The 18,068-nt window shown below is 44.2% G+C and overlaps 1 protein-coding gene across 15 annotated transcripts in view; it reads left to right on the plus strand.

Annotated features, from left to right (window-relative positions):
* Positions 1–18,068, plus strand: part of CACNA1B (calcium voltage-gated channel subunit alpha1 B) — a 505,831-nt gene that overhangs the window by 372,580 nt on the left and 115,183 nt on the right. For all 15 annotated transcript variants that reach the window (XM_043498957.1, XM_038374486.2, XM_043498961.1 and 12 more), the window contains one exon: positions 9,042–9,863. In XM_043498957.1, coding sequence (XP_043354892.1) covers positions 9,042–9,863 — 822 coding nt within the window. The remainder of the gene's footprint in view (positions 1–9,041; positions 9,864–18,068) is intronic.

Genomic DNA, 18,068 nt, shown 5'->3' on the forward strand with positions numbered 1-18,068 from the left:
TTGCATTGTGAACACAATGGAAAGTGGCTTTAATATAACTAAGAATTAGGCCCTGAGAATCCATGGCTACTGATTGGAAACATAAAAAATTTCCACTGGGATTTAGATTTTTTTTTATTATTCAGTGTTTAATTTTGTCCTACAGGAATTTGTTCAATTGAAAATTGTAAATGGCAAGAAAATCAGGACAAAAATATTTCAGGTAGCTTCTTAACAAAAAGATATTAAGGCGAGTCACCTTCTGATGTAATTTTCAAACCTTCGTGTTGTAATGAATTTATGGTACAAACACTGCAACCAATAAAAATCCATGTTTGGTTCACTTGGGAAAGAAAAACAATTAAACATATAGACAAAGAATTATTTGTTTTTCTAAAAAGTGAGTTATCATTGGCATAAAATGCATGCTGAAAACTGGCAACTAGCTGCTTTGTGAAGTGTTAACGCACAGCTAAGTGCACAGTTCTACTTCAGGTATAATTCAAAGACAAAGTGCCTTCAATCACCCAAGTCACAGGTATCTAGGACATATGATCAGTATTTTACATATTCTATTTACATTAAGATGGGCAACTGAGTCCCAACCTATGCAGTTACTCACTCGGTTGGGATTCTCTTTTTATGGGAGTTATTTGTTTGTAATAGCACCCATGTTGCATCAGTCTCATTCCAGACATAAAAGACAAGGTGATCTCAAGACATGTTGTAGATTGTCAAACAAAGAAAGGGCCAACATTTTCAATCCTGGGTCCCTATAAGATTAAAATCATAGAATATCAGGGTTGGAAGGGACCTCGGGAGGTCATCTAGTCCAACCCTCTGCTCAAAACAGGACCAAACCCCAACTAAATCATCCCAGCCAGGGCTTTGTCAAGCCTGACCTTAAAAACCTCAAGGGAAGGAGATTCCACCACCTCCCTAGGTAACGCATTCCAGTGGTTCACCACCCTCCTAGTGAAAAAGTTTTTCCTAATATCCAACCTAAAACTCTCCCACTGCAACTTGAGACCATTAATCCTCGTTCTGTCATCTGCTGCCACTGAGATTAGAAATGTAACTCCATATTTAGGCACCTAAATAAGATATTTAGAGGTGCTGAGCACCTGCTGTTCCAATTGTAGTCAGTGGCTGAAAATTTTGACCAAGCAATACTACTACTTACTCAACTTACAGCTACAACAGTGATCGTGATTAATGACATCTTTGCAGTGGACTCGTGTGGTAATCTAAACACATAGTATGCGGGGTGGGAGGAAAGGAGGACATGAGTCTAAAGTGCTATAGTAGGCACACTATGTAGGCGTCTTGGAAGTCTAGCTGGGAAATTATAACTGCTGTTTTGTTGTGTCACATTTAAGCCTTAGGGCAAATTCTGCCCATGGATGCAGTCAGTGCCCATAGACATTAAAAGAAGTTGATGTTCTTGGAGCAATTGCTTCTCTGGTTAAAGCCATAACTGCATGATTCTGCAGCACCCATCCAGGAGGGAAATAAAAAAGCTTTAATATCTCCTGGTCCTCATTTGCCATCCAAATCACTGTTCACTCATATCACTTGCTTCTGCCTGAATTCACTAACCATGTCTTCTGTTTTATCTCCATTCCCACAGCAAAAAGCTTCATTGCACTAAATTGTTTTGTTCTTATCAGAACCTATGCGTTCCTACCGGGATTTAAGCCAGAACCCAGTGTGGGCTGTGCAGTTGTGTGTAATAATAGCTGAAGTGTCTTGTTGAAATTATAACGAGTGATGTAGAGAAAACAATTCATTGAAAAGGAAATGTAATTTGACTGGATTTAGGAGGACTTCTGTGCACTGAATCGTTCAATATGTTTAAGCTAGATTTGTTGTTTGTTGAATCAGGGCTGAAAAGTGCACTTTTAACTTGCTTTTAGTAAAGAATTTTTCACCCCTATAATTTGTTACTAAGTATGCAATTACTTTATCACTGTGTATACCAATGGTACCAAAATCACAAGGTCTAAAGAGAAATCTACTCAATATGGTATGAGTGTGGTGACTTGGTATCTAATAAATATTTTCTGGAGTTTTCTTGAGATTAGAGTTTGCTAAAAGTAGTAGGCTTCAGTGTATACTAATAAATTAATACATGATCATATAATTTGACACTGAATAATTAAGACTCTGTGTATTAGAGCAATAGGCTGTGGCATGCATGATGGTGCATTTTATTGAATCCAGATCCTGCAGTCCTCCTTACTCAGACAAAACTTCTACTGATTTCAACAGAAGTTATGCTTGAGAAAGAGCTACAGGCTTTGGCCTTGAGGACTGCATCATCTCTTTGGCTGTTTGAAGATGTAAATCAATGGATGACACCATTCATTTTGGTGTTCGAGGCTCTAGCAAATTGCACTGTAGTGTGGTTTATTGCTTCTTGTGAAATTGAATTTCTGGAGAGACTGGATGGCTCAGGGAATTGATAATGAAATACTAGAGCTTTCCTTTCTAGTTTACCAATCCATAAAAGCCCGGCTCTATAATGACCCAAAGTTGTTACCATCTAAAGATTGCTCGATAGCCTGCATGAAATGAGTTGAGGCTTGCTTTCTTCTTCCCAGTGGATAGGTGTCTGTAAGAGATGGAGTGGATCATCCAATAGGTTGTTGTTGTAATCCTCTCCTCCATGGGGTCACTGGATTACTGAGATGCAACAGTCCTTGTTTTGGTACAGTACTTGAAAGTGTGCTAAGTGTACAGTGGCCATAGGGCAAGAGTTTAAGCCACTTCAGCTGATGAACCTTATAGACTCTAGCATCTGGCAGTTCCTCTGATTGCCCTAGAGCCTTCCAACCCTGGCTGACTTATCACCCTCCAGGCAGTAGAGAGAAGAACAGCAAATGTACTACTTAATGCATTCACCATAGTGGCCTCCTTTGACCTGAGACAACTCAGCTGATTCATTACAATATCTAGTTTATATGAAAAATCGCTATCTAAACTTGGCACAAATTTTGATGTTTGTTGGCAGTTTCAGCAGCAAGACCAAGAACTGAACATGCAATGGAGAACAAACGCTCCAGGCCAGGGCTAAGACATGCTGACAGGGCAGCATGACATAAGTCAGCATTTGTGCTTCCTGGGCTGTAACTGCTGTTTGGATAGAAGACTCCAGCCCCCAGAACTACCAGCCAACTGCGTGCCCTTCACCACCACTATTTTCATATTAATTGTTTTCTTCCAAAGAGCTAGAAAGTGAAATAGCATTTTTATATGAGAATACTAAAAGTCAGGCTCCTATATTTATTGGTCTCTGTTGATCCAGGAAGTTGACATTGTTGATAGTTTTAAAGCCATTTCATAAATCAACTATATGCTTCCAATATGAGTTTAATAGAGAATTTGAACTGGTCACAAATCAGAATGTTCAAAAACTGTTTTTTGTCCTGAATTCGGACAAAAAGTTGCAATATCAATTTTTATCACAGAACAGAAATTGTAATTTTCAAAAAGAAAAGGAGTACCCGTGGCACCTTAGAGACTAACAAATTTATTAGAGCATAAGCTTTCGTGAGCTACAGCTCACAAGCTGTAGCTCACGAAAGCTTATGCTCTAATAAATTTGTTAGTCTCTAAGGTGCCACGGGTACTCCTTTTCTTTTTGCGAATACAGACTAACACGGCTGCTACTCTGAAACCTGTAATTTTCAATGGGCTGATGCTCATATAAAGTTAGAAGGCATGTCTGGACAACACCTCCTGTGAGGTCCCATGGTCGTCGGACTCCCTTGATGTACCAAGGCAATTCAACTTGCAGGAGACTGTGGTGTATCGTGAGAGATATGGTCCAGCCAGAGAGTGGAGCCCATAGACACTCAAACTACAACTCCCAAGAGGCAGTGCAGGAGCTGAGGCAGGCAGAGTTTGTATTGAACTCACAGGAGCAAAAATGTTTCAGTTGGGTTTAACAAACCAAAATGTTTAAATTAGGATCAACTCAAAGCAAACAGAAATACTTGTTAGATTTTTCTCCATAGAAAATCAAAACATTTAGGCAAAACTGAAATTTTCTCTTAAAAAAAAATCCTATTTTGATTTTGCGGAAATGGTGTTTTTATCAAAAAAAAAATTTCAACAAATAATTCCCCAACAGCTCTAATCAGGAAATATTTTTTCTAGGATATCTTAAACATATAGGGCCAAATTCTGGAGTTCTTATACAACTTTTATTCAGTGTATACTCAGGTAAAATTCCTAAAGATGTCAATGAAAAAATATGTATGATTTATTATTCATTGTTATTCAAGTGGTTTATGTAAAACAGTTGTTCTAGAAGATAATGGTCCCATTACATAAAAGCAGCACTCTAAAACGGCTGTGATAAAAATGCCTTAAGAAAGTTACTTGTTCGTAAACGTGATTTTAAAAAATACCAAAAAGGAATGCACTGTACTTTCTTGAATAATCTAGATTATGATTGGTTGATATTTCATTTGTATTATTTTTAATGAGGAAATAGAGGAGTCCCCGGTCAGGAAACTGATAGATTAACATCAGTTTTATTTGACACAATGTCTGTTTTGTACAGAGAGATGTAAATTATCTGATTATAGATACTGCTTTATTGTTTGATAGTCAGTCTCTGAATCCAAGTAGAATTGGTTGCGTTATGCAATAAAATCCACTAATCCACTAACAATATCTGCCAATCTGTTTTGTCATGTCAGGCCCTAGGGAACTGAAGCTGTGTAAATTGGCAATACCACTATAAAGAATTTGAAGAGCTTTTTTGGTAGGGAACAGAATAAAGGCAGTGGACATTGGAATCTGGGGAAGAGAGGGGATTCATGACTCGATTTTTTCCTCTTATGAGGAGCTCTGCAGAAGGAATAATATGGAGAGCTATTGATTTAAAGCACCAGATCAACAGTACCAACAAAAGATGTGATCACAGGGTTCATAGTTGCACCTATTATTGTAAAGAACCATTTTGCTTAGTTCACACCCGACATAGAAATATCTTCTGCTAATGCTATATTTAGTATCCTAAGGTTTTGTGGTACCCCCATCACTTGAGTCATTTAAAACTGAACTTGACAAAGCACCGGAGAATGTGTTATAGGGAATAATTGTTCATTAGCTAGATTTTTCCCATCTCTTATGCAATTCTTTGTGTGCAACGCACATGAACTGTATCCTCAGATGGTAGTTTAATGATACTGTGTTTTGTCTTAAGGTGACGTTGCTATTGTGCCATAAATAAGTCTGGTGAATAAGTTCAAAAGCCTTCCTCTCTGAAGAAATACAACATCAGAGAAGCATCACTCAAAAGTGTCTATATTTCAGTTACTGTGAGAACATGTGAAAAGCAGGAATCAGATAAATTTAATTGGACAAGGAGAGTACATAATTCCCCCAGCTGCTTGAGCTTTTGCTCTGAAAAGCTCTAAATACTGTTCCTGGAAGGACCAAACTATTCAATTTCCTTATTCCCGTTTCCCAGCCAAGACCCTAACATGCACCATCACTTGCTCCTGATGTTCTTGACTAGTTTGGGTGTGATGATTAATTGCGGGCATGCTTAAAACTTTGCAGATAGGGTCTTTGCTTATCTTTTTTTTTTCATTTCGTTCCATAAAATAAATGTAGTCATTACTTCCAAACCTCACCGCTAAATAATTATCTTGCTCTTTGGCTTGTTAGTAACAAAAGCTAGTGGCTGGCAATGGATTTTTTGTGTGGGTGTTACCCTTTGCTAACTGTCAGTGTAAATGATGTGACCTCGGTATTTGTAGATTCTGAAAAGTTTGTTGAGTCTGTAATTTTGCTGTCCCTGTTAAGGAAGCAAATTTTGCAAAATAGACTTCATTAATGTGCAAATTACTATGCTCTTTCAGGTTCCCAATGGTGTGTGTTCTTAGCAGCAGCTTCAGCTCTCAGTTGTCCATAGTCCAAAGATAATGGAACACCTTGCAACTCTGAGATAATTGCATTTTTAAATGACTGTTTTGTGTTCTTAATACATGTGAAAAACAACTAAAAAACAAATCACACTGCCATTTCCAGAGCAAATGCTTCCTGCACTAGTAGGTCACTGGCCTGAAACTTACACAAGGGGAAGATCTCAAACCCTACTGCAAACACCACCATATAGGGGCTGTAACTGGGTAGCAGCCATAAAGAAAGCCTCTGAAATCTCAGAGGGCCATATGTGTGTTCTCAAAGTTTCATTAGCCACACAGATAGGAAGTCATACCACTCAACGGCACAGCCATTCACCGATTCAAATCTAGCCTAGGTTGGTAGGAATCAAGTCTCTACTTGATGATGACTCTCAGTCTGTCTAGGTTTTTACCTGGCATCCCTCTCTATGGTCTGAGTGCTTTAGGAATTTGTGGAATACATTGGGGGGTGGGGTGGACAGGTCTCAATCCAAGTGCCGTTGGAGAGGTTACATCACAAAAAACAACCACAGTTGCATTGATTGTCCACTTTACTGGCCAAGGGCTACATGGGACACAAGGACAGAACTCCCCTTTGGAGATGGTCCCGCCACGTCAGGACTGCAGCCCGAGTGCATGGTGCTGCCGCCCGAGCTATTTCTGTAGCTAGATAGAGCACATCAGTCAGCGTTAAGGCTGTCACCCAATTAACACATTATCCCTATGTGTTGTTTTAGTGCTGACAGCGGGATCTGTGCTGCACAAGATGCTGAATTAAAAATGGTCCTTGCCCCAAGGGCTTTAAAATCGAACGAACAGTATCAGCTCAGCAACATCGTGCTGAGTACACACAGGAAATGAAACTCAGTGCATAGAAACGCACAAAATCATGCTCAAGCTTTCTTGCTGTTTTCCCTGAGCTTGAGCATCACAGGACAGATTCTCTCCCTTGCACAACCCTGTTTGTGAGCTTCCGCAAACCTCTAGTATCTTGAGACCAAGCACACAGCAGAACACGCCATCCCCGCTGTCCCGGGGGACCCCAGACCATTGGTTGCTGCCCCCAAGCTGGTGGAGCCATCCCAAGTCAGTCAGGAGATGCTCTGGTGCGGTCCCTTTCCTGGGAAGCTTCTGCTGGCAGGGCCCAAAGGTGGCTTGTCCTGATTTTAAAATTGCCAGCCCCTCAGGTGAGAATTGCCCGAGGATCGAACTACTTTTGTGGAGGCTGAAGTTAAATAGCTGTGAATTGAGAGAGGTGTCTGAACCATACTGAGTATCCCACACTTGCTTCTCAAATTCCCATGTCAGCCAGCACACGTAAGGAGGCAAGGTTCTGCCAGTTGGGTATCTTTGGGCAGATGCTTGGGGTTGTCAGTTACAGGAAATAGTTGGAGGGCTTTCCATGCTTTCCCTTTTCTAGTTCCTTTTGAGAACAAGCAGTACTTTAAATGATCCACTAAGCAGGTAGGCCACTGGCTTAAAATGTGCTCACCCTACAGGAAACTCCTTCCAAGAAAAGAGAAGCCTTCATATTTGAACTGAGCAATCAGCTGTGTTCATTCTGATTTGTGGTCAAATCAGATTCATCTGCCTGACTGTCCTCATCCCCTCCAAGTGAATATTTACATACGTTTTTGCCTCTTTTAGTAAAACCAGCCAACACCACTCTCAGTAAAATGTGGCAGATGTCTGAGATGCAAACTTTTTCCAACAACTCCCATGGTGTGACATAATTCCGTCTGAACGCTGCTTCCCATAGGGCCTGAGAATGGTGACAGACGCTGCCAGTCTGAGTCATAAACATGCACATAAACTCACACTCTGGTTTATTCTGTCACTGGAGCAGACCCAAATGAATGTAAAGAAAACACTTCTGGTTTCCTATCTCCACAGCCTCCACTGACCCAAGGCGGTCAGTAAGCCTCACAGATCTCCTGTCCCATTGAAAGGGTTCATGTTCCCGCAGTGACTGACCGGGGCTGTTTAGCATCCTGTGTCCCAACTGAGATTACACCATAGAGCTGCAGATCGGGGTCTGAGAGGGAAGAGAGTGTTTCCTTTCTTGGCAAGGGGATTTTTGTGAAGGAACCATTGGCCAGTTCTGTTCTCATTTAAGTCAGTGTAAAATCCAGAATATCTCCCTTGAATCCAGTGGGCTTCCTCTGGTTTTACAGTGGTGCAAATGAGAGCAGAATTGGCCCCCAAATCTTTAGAATGTCCGGTTTAAATAAAAGAGGCCAACAGGAGTATATCCTCTCCTTGCTTCAGTGGTTAGGCAGAGTACTTATCGGCATGCCTTTATTGGCAAGGCTGCGGTTGCTGGTATTATGTGCTTATAAAGAAGTCTTCATCCGATCTGTTTTGTATCACCCTCCAGATCCACTCGTGAAAGGGGTGCAGGCTAGTTGAATGTGTCTTGTGCACTTTTGCCAGACTTGTTCCTGTGGCAGCTGAGATCAATGCCACTTTGGTAATGACTGGCATGTGCCTTGGGGTTTGGATATATTGGAGTCTGCCTCTCCCCCCCCATGTGCCAATGTGACAATTCAGATTGTCTAGGTTGCTCAAATGACCACGTTCTTTGATGAAATGGGAGGAGGCTGGGGCAGGGCATTCTGGGTGAGGGCTCCTTGACTGTGGGTTCTACTTCCTGCCTCTGTTCCCCAACACCCAAAATCTGTTGAGCTTCAGATTGCACTACCAGGTTCAGTCTTTCTCCCAGGCTTGCCCTGGTGATCAGGGATAGACTGTTGGTTAGGGAAGGCGTCGGTGGATGATTGGGTGGAATTTGGAGCGTTACAATGGTCCTTTAGGATTTTCAGGAGAAGTGGCTGTAATTGGCAATTGTACACACCCCTAGACCATGGGATGGCCATGTTTTAGAAATCAAAATAGCCCTGTCTTATAGTACCAGTTGTGTGGGGAGATGTCACTAGCACTCTGGTGACCCCACTGGCTTTATCTGCTCATGTGTTTTCTGCTAGTCATTCTATCTTCATCCCTATGTTTTCTTTGGCTCAACCCTACAATTCCCTGTCTCCACTAGAAATTTACATTTTGTTTTAAAATTTCTTTTGGAGAAGTGGAGCCAAACCTGATGCTGACTATCTCCTTGTCTTTTTCTCCTCTTTTCTGCAGCAAACAGCAGAACTCCTCCAAATCCAAGTCCGTTTGGGAACAGAGGACCAGCCAGATCCGGATGCACAATTTCCGGGCCAGCTGTGAGGCGCTGTACAATGAGCTCGACCCGGAGGAGCGGGTGCGCTATGCTACCACCCTCCACATCCGGCCCGACATGAAGACCCATTTGGATCGGCCTCTGGTGGTAGAGCCAAGGACTGAAGGGCGGAACAACGTCGGTAAGCTAAGCCCGGTGGACGTTCAGGAGACTGAGCAGGCCAAACCCACCTCCGCCGACAGTGCAGAAGTGCCACGAAAGCACCACCGGCATCGGGATAAGGACAAGATGGGAGAGCAGGAGAAGAGCGACGTGGCCAAGGATGAGAACGGGGAGTCTGGCACAAACAATAAGGAGGAACGTCACAGACAACACAGGAGCCATAGCAAAGAGGCAGAGGGGGGCAGCAAGGAAGGGAAAAGTGACCGCAACAGAAGCCAGGAAGGGGGCAAAAGGCATCATCGTCGGGGCTCCGTGGAAGAAGGGGCTGAGAAGGAGTACCGGCGGCACCGGACCCACCGGCACTCAGCGGAGCATCAAGCAAAGGAAGGCAATGGGACAGCAAATGGTGCCAGAAGCGAGCGGCGTTCACGTCACCGAGGAGGGTCAAGGTCAGGGAACCGGGAAGGCGATCCTGGCTTGAAAGGAGAGAATGGGGAAGAGCCCCACAGACGACACAAGATCCGGCACAGAGCTCTGTCGACGTATGAGTCGGTGGAGAAGGAGAATGGGGAGAAGGAAGGAGAAGCTGGGGAGAAAGATCTTAAGAACCATCAGCCCAGGTAAGTCAGCACTGCACACACAGGCCTTGTCAGTATGGCAACTGTGGGGGGGTTCACTGCAGTATTCTCCAGTCATTCTCAATAGCACTGTGGGCTGTGAACCCCCACAGGGGTAAGAGGACACAGCCACCCCCTGCAGGACAACTTTAAAATTTGGTCAGAGCTCCTCTGGTCAGTGCTGCCTTGAAGTGGTGTTGAGCTAGGATATCTCTGGCCTGGCCTAAGCCTTTCCCCGTCTTGGGCCTCTGGCAGAGGGAGGGTTGATGAAGAGTTGCACGATTGGGCCAGTTGCTTTTAACAGTGTGTTGGACTATGATTGTATCATACTGTAGTATTTACCTAGCAGAGTGTTGTTACTGTTGTTTATTTTTTGTGTTACTGCAGCATGTAGGCACCCTAGTCATGGAGCAGGACCCCAGGGTGCTAGGAGCTGTACAAATGCGGACAAACAGATGGCCCCTGCCCCAAAGGCCTTGCAATCTAAGCAATTTTGTCTCCTCTTCCCAACCGATTTCCCACCTTTCCTCATGGCAAAATGTCTGGGGTGGAGCAGAAAGCTGACTGCTGAGTGTGGCCTGAAAGTCATTGTCAGACATCAGCACATGTTCCATGCCCTGTGCATCTCACGGACCCTGCCTGTGAAAATGCCAAGCTGTTCCTTAATAATGTGTATACATTCACTCTGTCTCTCTGATGGCCTACAGCACTGTCATGGCAGTGTTGTAAGCAGTAGTCTGGGGGCCTGTTGGAGGGTGTCTAGTTGCCTTGGGCTGCCCTTGTATTAATATTTAGGGTTGAATACATCATTCTAGAATGTCATGTGGTCTGCATGGGGCAAAATAAGCCCCAAATGGCACAGCAGCTTTGGAGCATGTAAAAAAGTGTCTCGGTACTAGGGTTTTGCCCTTCTCAATGGAGATATGTTAGCTACCATCTACACAACGCAACTGTTGCTGGACTGCCATAAGCTCACCTCCACTCTGGGCAATAGCTAGGCTGTATTTTAAAGGCTGTAGAGCTAATTGACAGCATAGGAGGTGAATCTGTTTACGAGTGAAATTACACACATGCAAACGCTATGGGCCTGATTCTGCTCTCGGTTCAGTGGCACACCAATGGGCTGTAGCGCCATTGAATTCAGGGAGTTACTTATGACTTATGTCTATGTCCGTGAGAAGAGAACCAGCCCATATGTTTGCCATGTTAAGGTTTATGACATCAGTGCTTCCTTGCTCCTCAGACTCTACACTGCAATTGAGAGATGGGTAGACATACACCTCCTGATTGCAGTGCAGCGTTCTCTGTGCAGGTCTGGTTCTCCACTGCCTGGTGTCTTATGCAGTCTTTTACACCTGTGCAAAGTGTTCGGCAATGCTGTTCTGATTGGTAATATTTACATGCACTTTGCAGAGTTGCAAAAGGCTGCAACTGTTGCAAGGCAGTGGAGAATTAGGCCTTAAGACTTGTAACCCATTCTGTCCCAGGGTTGCTCTGTGCACTAACTGACATCAAAATAATGAAATGGCTTTTAATTCATACCTGATGGTATATTGGTGCAAGTCTGTGTGGACGGTCTGATTTTGGAATAAAAGTGTTCTGTTTCTCCTTTGCTTAAACTGGTAACCCCTAGGGCTGCCTAAGTCATGTTGGGGTCACACAGACTCCCCAGAACAGCCCAGGTTCAGCAGGGTACAAATAGAGTTGTGGGTTTTAAGGCCAGAAGGAATAGCCAGCCAGGCCTTCTGCATAACACAAGCCATAGAATTTCACCCAGTAATTCCTGCAGTGAAGTGCATGATTTGTGGTTGAACTGGAATATAGTTTTTAAAAAGACATCCAGTCTGGCCACGTTAGCCTCCCACCCTGTGGGCTATGTAGCTGTGTGCTACGCCTCCAAGAGGCTTAGTGCACAATTGCACATCACATACCTTCATAGAGTCATGGAGCTTAAGGCCAAACAGGACCACCAGATCATCTAGTCCAGCGATTCTCAAACATACTCGATCGTGTCCCCCTTCTTTGTGTCTGTAGTCATTTGTGACCCGCTCCCCGCCACACAAGTACATATACCGATAACAAACAAACCAACATGTGACTCTCCCTAAATACTGAGAACAGTAAGGCCTTGATTCGAACAGAGCCAACGATCCAATGTAATAGCAAAAGCAAACCTGCGAGTGTGGTCGATGCTTAGGATGAAAAGTGCCCACCGCGTTGCAGCAAACGGATTAACGTACAGATGGCAGGCGCTTTGTAGAATGCTAGGCAAGCTTCGCAGAAATCCACTGAAATGCACAGTGCCTCTAGAGACAAACGCACAGCGAGATCTGAGGACCCCGTATGTCTGGAGGAATCAGCTTTGCTAGTTATTCGTTGCTGTGAGTAAAACGTGCACAGTACCCTTTTTTCCCCCTAAAGCTTCTCACAAACCCCCAGAATAAATTCCGTACCCCCCAGTTTGAGAACCTCTGACCTAGTCTGATCTCCTGCAGGCCACAGGCCTCTCAGAACCCACACACTAAATAGAGCCACCAACAGTAGACCAAAGCGTTGCAGCCCTCAGAAGGCTAAACTATCCTGTGCCAGAACAGGCTGAGAATAAGAGGGATCTTTTGTTTTCTCCTCTGTAAGATGAGTATAGTAACACTGACCTGCCACAAGGGGAATTATGAGGTTACCTTAGCGAATGCCTGTAGAGCACTTTGACATCAGCAGGCGAGATGCTTCATTAAGGCATTGCAAATTAGTGCTCTTCAATGGTGATCGGAAGCAGCGGGGAGAAATCCCTTTTTAATAAATTGTGAAAATGGAACATGTCCCTTGCAGGATGGAATGTTGTTCCGCTTAACCCAGAGAACACTGCTGGGTTTCCAGGCAGCCAGCCAGTGCACAGGAGGGGGGGCATATTCAGTGGGCCATATTCTGAGCTATTTTGTGCTTGTAGTAAGGTGGGGGTGTCTCCTGGAGTTCCCCAGTGTGCATTGGGGACTGGATATAGTGGAGTGGAGCCAGGGGTCTATTTCCCAACCTTTTCTTGGGCACTGTGAATCCCCAGGGGAGCAGAGAGGGACTGACATTTTGTCTGGCCCTTATGAAAGATTCTTGCCTCCCCTCCCACGGCACAGCTGCAGATTAGAGCAGCAGAATCTGGCCCCCTGATTTCAGGTACAGTGCTACAAATACAGAGTAATCCCCATGAAGTCCTTTCTGCGAAAACTTCAGATGTATACCAGTGTAGGGATGATCAAAATCTTGCTTGTGTGTCTGCAGCATCCAGGCCGCTTTCATGTCCCAGGACATTTACGCTGTTGTCAGATTCTTGACAGTTTTGTGCATGTGAATTTCTGTTATAGTTTGTAAATGAATTTTATTTGAAGCTGAATATGTCTGAGTGTCTTAGGCTAAGCACAATAGCCACTTACTACCCTGATTCCGTCACATGCTGATTCCTCAGTCGGTGTTCACAGGCACCTTAAAATGGGGGTTTCACTAATAAGCACTTAGGGGATTTTAAAACGTAAGTAATTGATCAATTGGCCACTCACACCTCTCTCAAGCTGTTACAGCATATCACATACCCATGCTCCAGACCTTTAGAGCACTCGGAGCCCTACCTTGGTGAGCTTGTGCAGTTGAAATCTCTGCAGAGATTGATTTCTGCACAGATGCGGTAGCTACAGTTTCACCGTTAACGATCTCTTTAGGTTATTCTTTCTTCCTGTTTGTGATCCATTTGGGAGTAATCCAGGAACTATCCTGAGCCAAAATGTCTCTTTCGTTGTACTACTTAACCATGTAAGGCGACACTTATGGGGAAAAGGTGGAAACTTCATAGACTGGCTAAGGCTTGAAGGCACTTCTTGCCTCAAGTGTATGTGTTTGATTGTAACTGTATCATGAGGCAAATATAGATTTTGGGTGCCAAGACTCTCCTTGAGGCTCAATTTCTATGACAGGTTAAAGATTTTTGAACTGTGCCTGAAATCTAAGAATGCACCCAAAAGCCATTTATAGCACATAACTCATCAATCTGCGTGACTCCATGGGATGCACTTCATGTATGGGCTAGAAGGTTGTAGGTTCATATCTTGCACTAGCAACTGGGCTCCTACTTCCTGCTGCTTTCGCAGTGCCTTACTAAGGCAGGGCTTTTGTGTTAGAAGTAATGACAGGTTTCAGAGTAGCAGCCGTGTTAGTCTGTATTCGCAAAAAGAAAAGGAGTACTTGTGGCACCTTAGAGACTAACAAATTTATTAGAGCATAAGCTTTCGTGAGCTACAGCTCACTTCATCGGATGCATTTGGTGGAAAAAACAGAGGAGAGATTTATACACACACACAGAGAACATGAAACAATGGGTTTATCATACACACTATAAGGAGAGTGATCACTTAAGATGAGCCATCACCAGCAGCGAGGGGGGGGGGAAGGAGGAAAACCTTTCATGGTGACAAGCAAGGTAGGCTAATTCCAGCAGTTAACAAGAATATCAGATTTCAGAGTAGCAGCCGTGTTAGTCTGTATTCGCAAAAAGAAAAGGAGTACTTGTGGCACCTTAGAGACTAACAAAGTTTTTTTCCACCAAATGCATCCGATGAAGTGAGCTGTAGCTCACGAAAGCTTATGCTCTAATAAATTTGTTAGTCTCTAAGGTGCCACAAGTACTCCTTTTCTTTTGAAGAATATCAGAGGAACAGTGGGGGGTGGGGTGGGAGGGAGAAATACCATGGGGAAATAGTTTTACTTTGTGTAATGACTCATCCATTCCCAGTCTCTATTCAAGCCTAAGTTAATTGTATCCAGGTTTCAGAGTAGCAGCCGTGTTAGTCTGTATTCGCAAAAAGAAAAGGAGTACTTGTGGCACCTTAGAGACTAACAAATTTATTAGAGCATAAGCTTTCGTGAGCTACAGCTCTCCTCTGCTTTTTCCACCAAATGCATCCGATGAAGTGAGCTGTAGCTCACAAAAGCTTATGCTCTAATAAATTTGTTAGTCTCTAAGGTGCCACAAGTACTCCTTTTCTTTAATTGTATCCAGTTTGCAAATTAATTCCAATTCAGCAGTCTCTCGTTGGAGTCTGTTTTTGAAGCTTTTTTGTTGAAGTATAGCCACTCTGAGGTTTGTGATCAAGTGACCAGAGAGATTGAAGTGTTCTCCAACTGGTTTTTGAATGTTATAATTCTTGACGTCTGATTTGTGTCCATTCATTCTTTTACGTAGAGACTGTCCAGTTTGGCCAATGTACATGGCAGAGGGGCATTGCTGGCACATGATGGCATATATCACATTGGTAGATGCGCAGGTGAACGAGCCTCTGATAGTGTGGCTGATGTGATTAGGCCCTATGATGGTATCCCCTGAATAGATATGTGGACAGAGTTGGCAACGGGCTTTGTTGCAAGGATAGGTTCCTGGGTTAGTGATTCTGTTGTGTGGTGTGTGGTTGCTGGTGAGTATTTGCTTCAGATTGGGGGGCTGTCTGTAAGCAAGGACTGGCCTGTCTCCCAAGATCTGTGAGAGTGATGGGTCGTCCTTCAGGATAGGTTGTAGATCCTTGAGGATGCGTTGGAGAGGTTTTAGTTGGGGGCTGAAGGTGATGGCTAGTGGCGTTCTGTTGTTTTCTTTGTTGGGCCTGTCCTGTAGTAGGTGACTTCTGGGTACTCTTCTGGCTCTGTCAATCTGTTTCTTCACTTCAGCAGGTGGGTATTGTAGTTGTAGGAATGCATGATAGAGATCTTGTAGGTGTTTGTCTCTGTCTGAGGGGTTGGAGCAAATGCGGTTATATCGTAGCGCTTGGCTGTAGACAATGGATTGAGTGGTATGATCTGGATGAAAGCTAGAGGCATGTAGGTAGGAATAGCGGTCAGTAGGTTTCCGATATAGGGTGGTGTTTATGTGACCATCGCTTATTAGCACCGTAGTGTCCAGGAAGTGGATCTCTTGTGTGGACTGGTCCAGGCTGAGGTTGATGGTGGGATGGAAATTGTTGAAATCATGGTGGAATTCCTCAAGAGCTTCTTTTCCATGGGTCCAGATGATGAAGATGTCATCAATGTAGCGCAAGTAGAGTAGGGGCATTAGGGGACGAGAGCTGAGGAAGTGTTGTTCTAAGTCAGCCATAAAAATGTTGGCATACTGTGGGGACATGCGGGTACCCATCGCAGTCTGACATCTCAATCAAAAAGGCTGACAAAGGAGGTGCTGTCGTCATCATGAATAGGTCGGAGTATGGACAAGAGGCTACTAGGCAGCTCTCCAACACCACTTTCTACAAGCCATTACCCTCTGATCCCACTGAGAGTTACCAAAAGAAACTACAGCATTTGCTCAAGACACTCCCTGAAAAAGCACAAGAACAAATCCGCACAGACACACCCCTGGAGCCCCGACCTGGGGTATTCTATCTGCTACCCAAGATCCATAAACCTGGAAATCCTGGACGCCCCATCATCTCAGGCATTGGCACCCTGACAGCAGGATTGTCTGGCTACGTAGACTCCCTCCTCAGGCCCTTCGTTACCAGCACTCCCAGCTATCTTCGAGACACCACTGACTTCCTGAGGAAACTACAGTCCATTGGTGATCTTCCTAAAAACACCATCCTGGCCACTATGGATGTAGAAGCCTCTACACCAACATTCCACACAAAGATGGACTACAAGCCGTCAGGAACAGTATTCCCGATACTGTCACGGCTAACCTGGTGGCTGAACTTTGTGACTTTGTCCTGACCCATAACTATTTCACATTTGGTGACAATGTATACCTTCAAATCAGCGGCAGTGCTATGGGTACCCGCATGGCCCCACAGTATGCCAACATTTTTATGGCTGACTTAGAACAACGCTTCCTCAGCTCTCGTCCCCTAATGCCCCTACTCTACTTGCGCTACATTGATAACATCTTCATCATCTGGACCCATGGAAAAGAAGCTCTTGAGGAATTCCACCATGATTTCAACAATTTCCATCCCACCATCAACCTCAGCCTGGACCAGTCCACACAAGAGATCCACTTCCTGGACACTACGGTGCTAATAAGCGATGGTCACATAAACACCACCCTATATCGGAAACCTACTGACCGCTATTCCTACCTACATGCCTCTAGCTTTCATCCAGATCATACCACTCGATCCATTGTCTACAGCCAAGCGCTACGATATAACCGCATTTGCTCCAACCCCTCAGACAGAGACAAACACCTACAAGATCTCTATCATGCATTCCTACAACTACAATACCCACCTGCTGAAGTGAAGAAACAGATTGACAGAGCCAGAAGAGTACCCAGAAGTCACCTACTACAGGACAGGCCCAACAAAGAAAACAACAGAACGCCACTAGCCATCACCTTCAGCCCCCAACTAAAACCTCTCCAACGCATCCTCAAGGATCTACAACCTATCCTGAAGGACGACCCATCACTCTCACAGATCTTGGGAGACAGACCAGTCCTTGCTTACAGACAGTCCCCCAATCCGAAGCAAATACTCACCAGCAACCACACACCACACAACAGAACCACTAACCCAGGAACCTGTCCTTGCAACAAAGCCCGTTGCCAACTCTATCCACATATCTATTCAGAGGATACCATCATAGGGCCTAATCACATCAGCCACACTATCAGAGGCTCGTTCACCTGCGCATCTACCAATGTGATATATGCCATCATGTGCCAGCAATGCCCCTCTGCCATGTACATTGGCCAAACTGGACAGTCTCTACGTAAAAGAATGAATGGACACAAATCAGACGTCAAGAATTATAACATTCAAAAACCAGTTGGAGAACACTTCAATCTCTCTGGTCATTTGATCACAGACCTAAGAGTGGCTATACTTCAACAAAAAAGCTTCAAAAACAGACTCCAGCGAGAGACTGCTGAATTGGAATTAATTTGCAAACTGGATACAATTAACTTAGGCTTGAATAGAGACTGGGAATGGATGAGTCATTACACAAAGTAAAACTATTTCCCCATGGTATTTCTCCCTCCCACCCCACCCCCCACTGTTCCTCTGATATTCTTGTTAACTGCTGGAATTAGCCTACCTTGCTTGTCACCATGAAAGGTTTTCCTCCTTTCCCCCCCCTGCTGCTGGTGATGGCTCATCTTAAGTGATCACTCTCCTTACAGTGTGTATGATAAACCCATTGTTTCATGTTCTCTGTGTGTGTGTATATAAATCTCTCCTCTGT

Source organism: Dermochelys coriacea, chromosome 16, assembly GCF_009764565.3.
Source record: "Dermochelys coriacea isolate rDerCor1 chromosome 16, rDerCor1.pri.v4, whole genome shotgun sequence".
Classification (NCBI taxonomy): Eukaryota; Metazoa; Chordata; order Testudines; family Dermochelyidae; genus Dermochelys; species Dermochelys coriacea.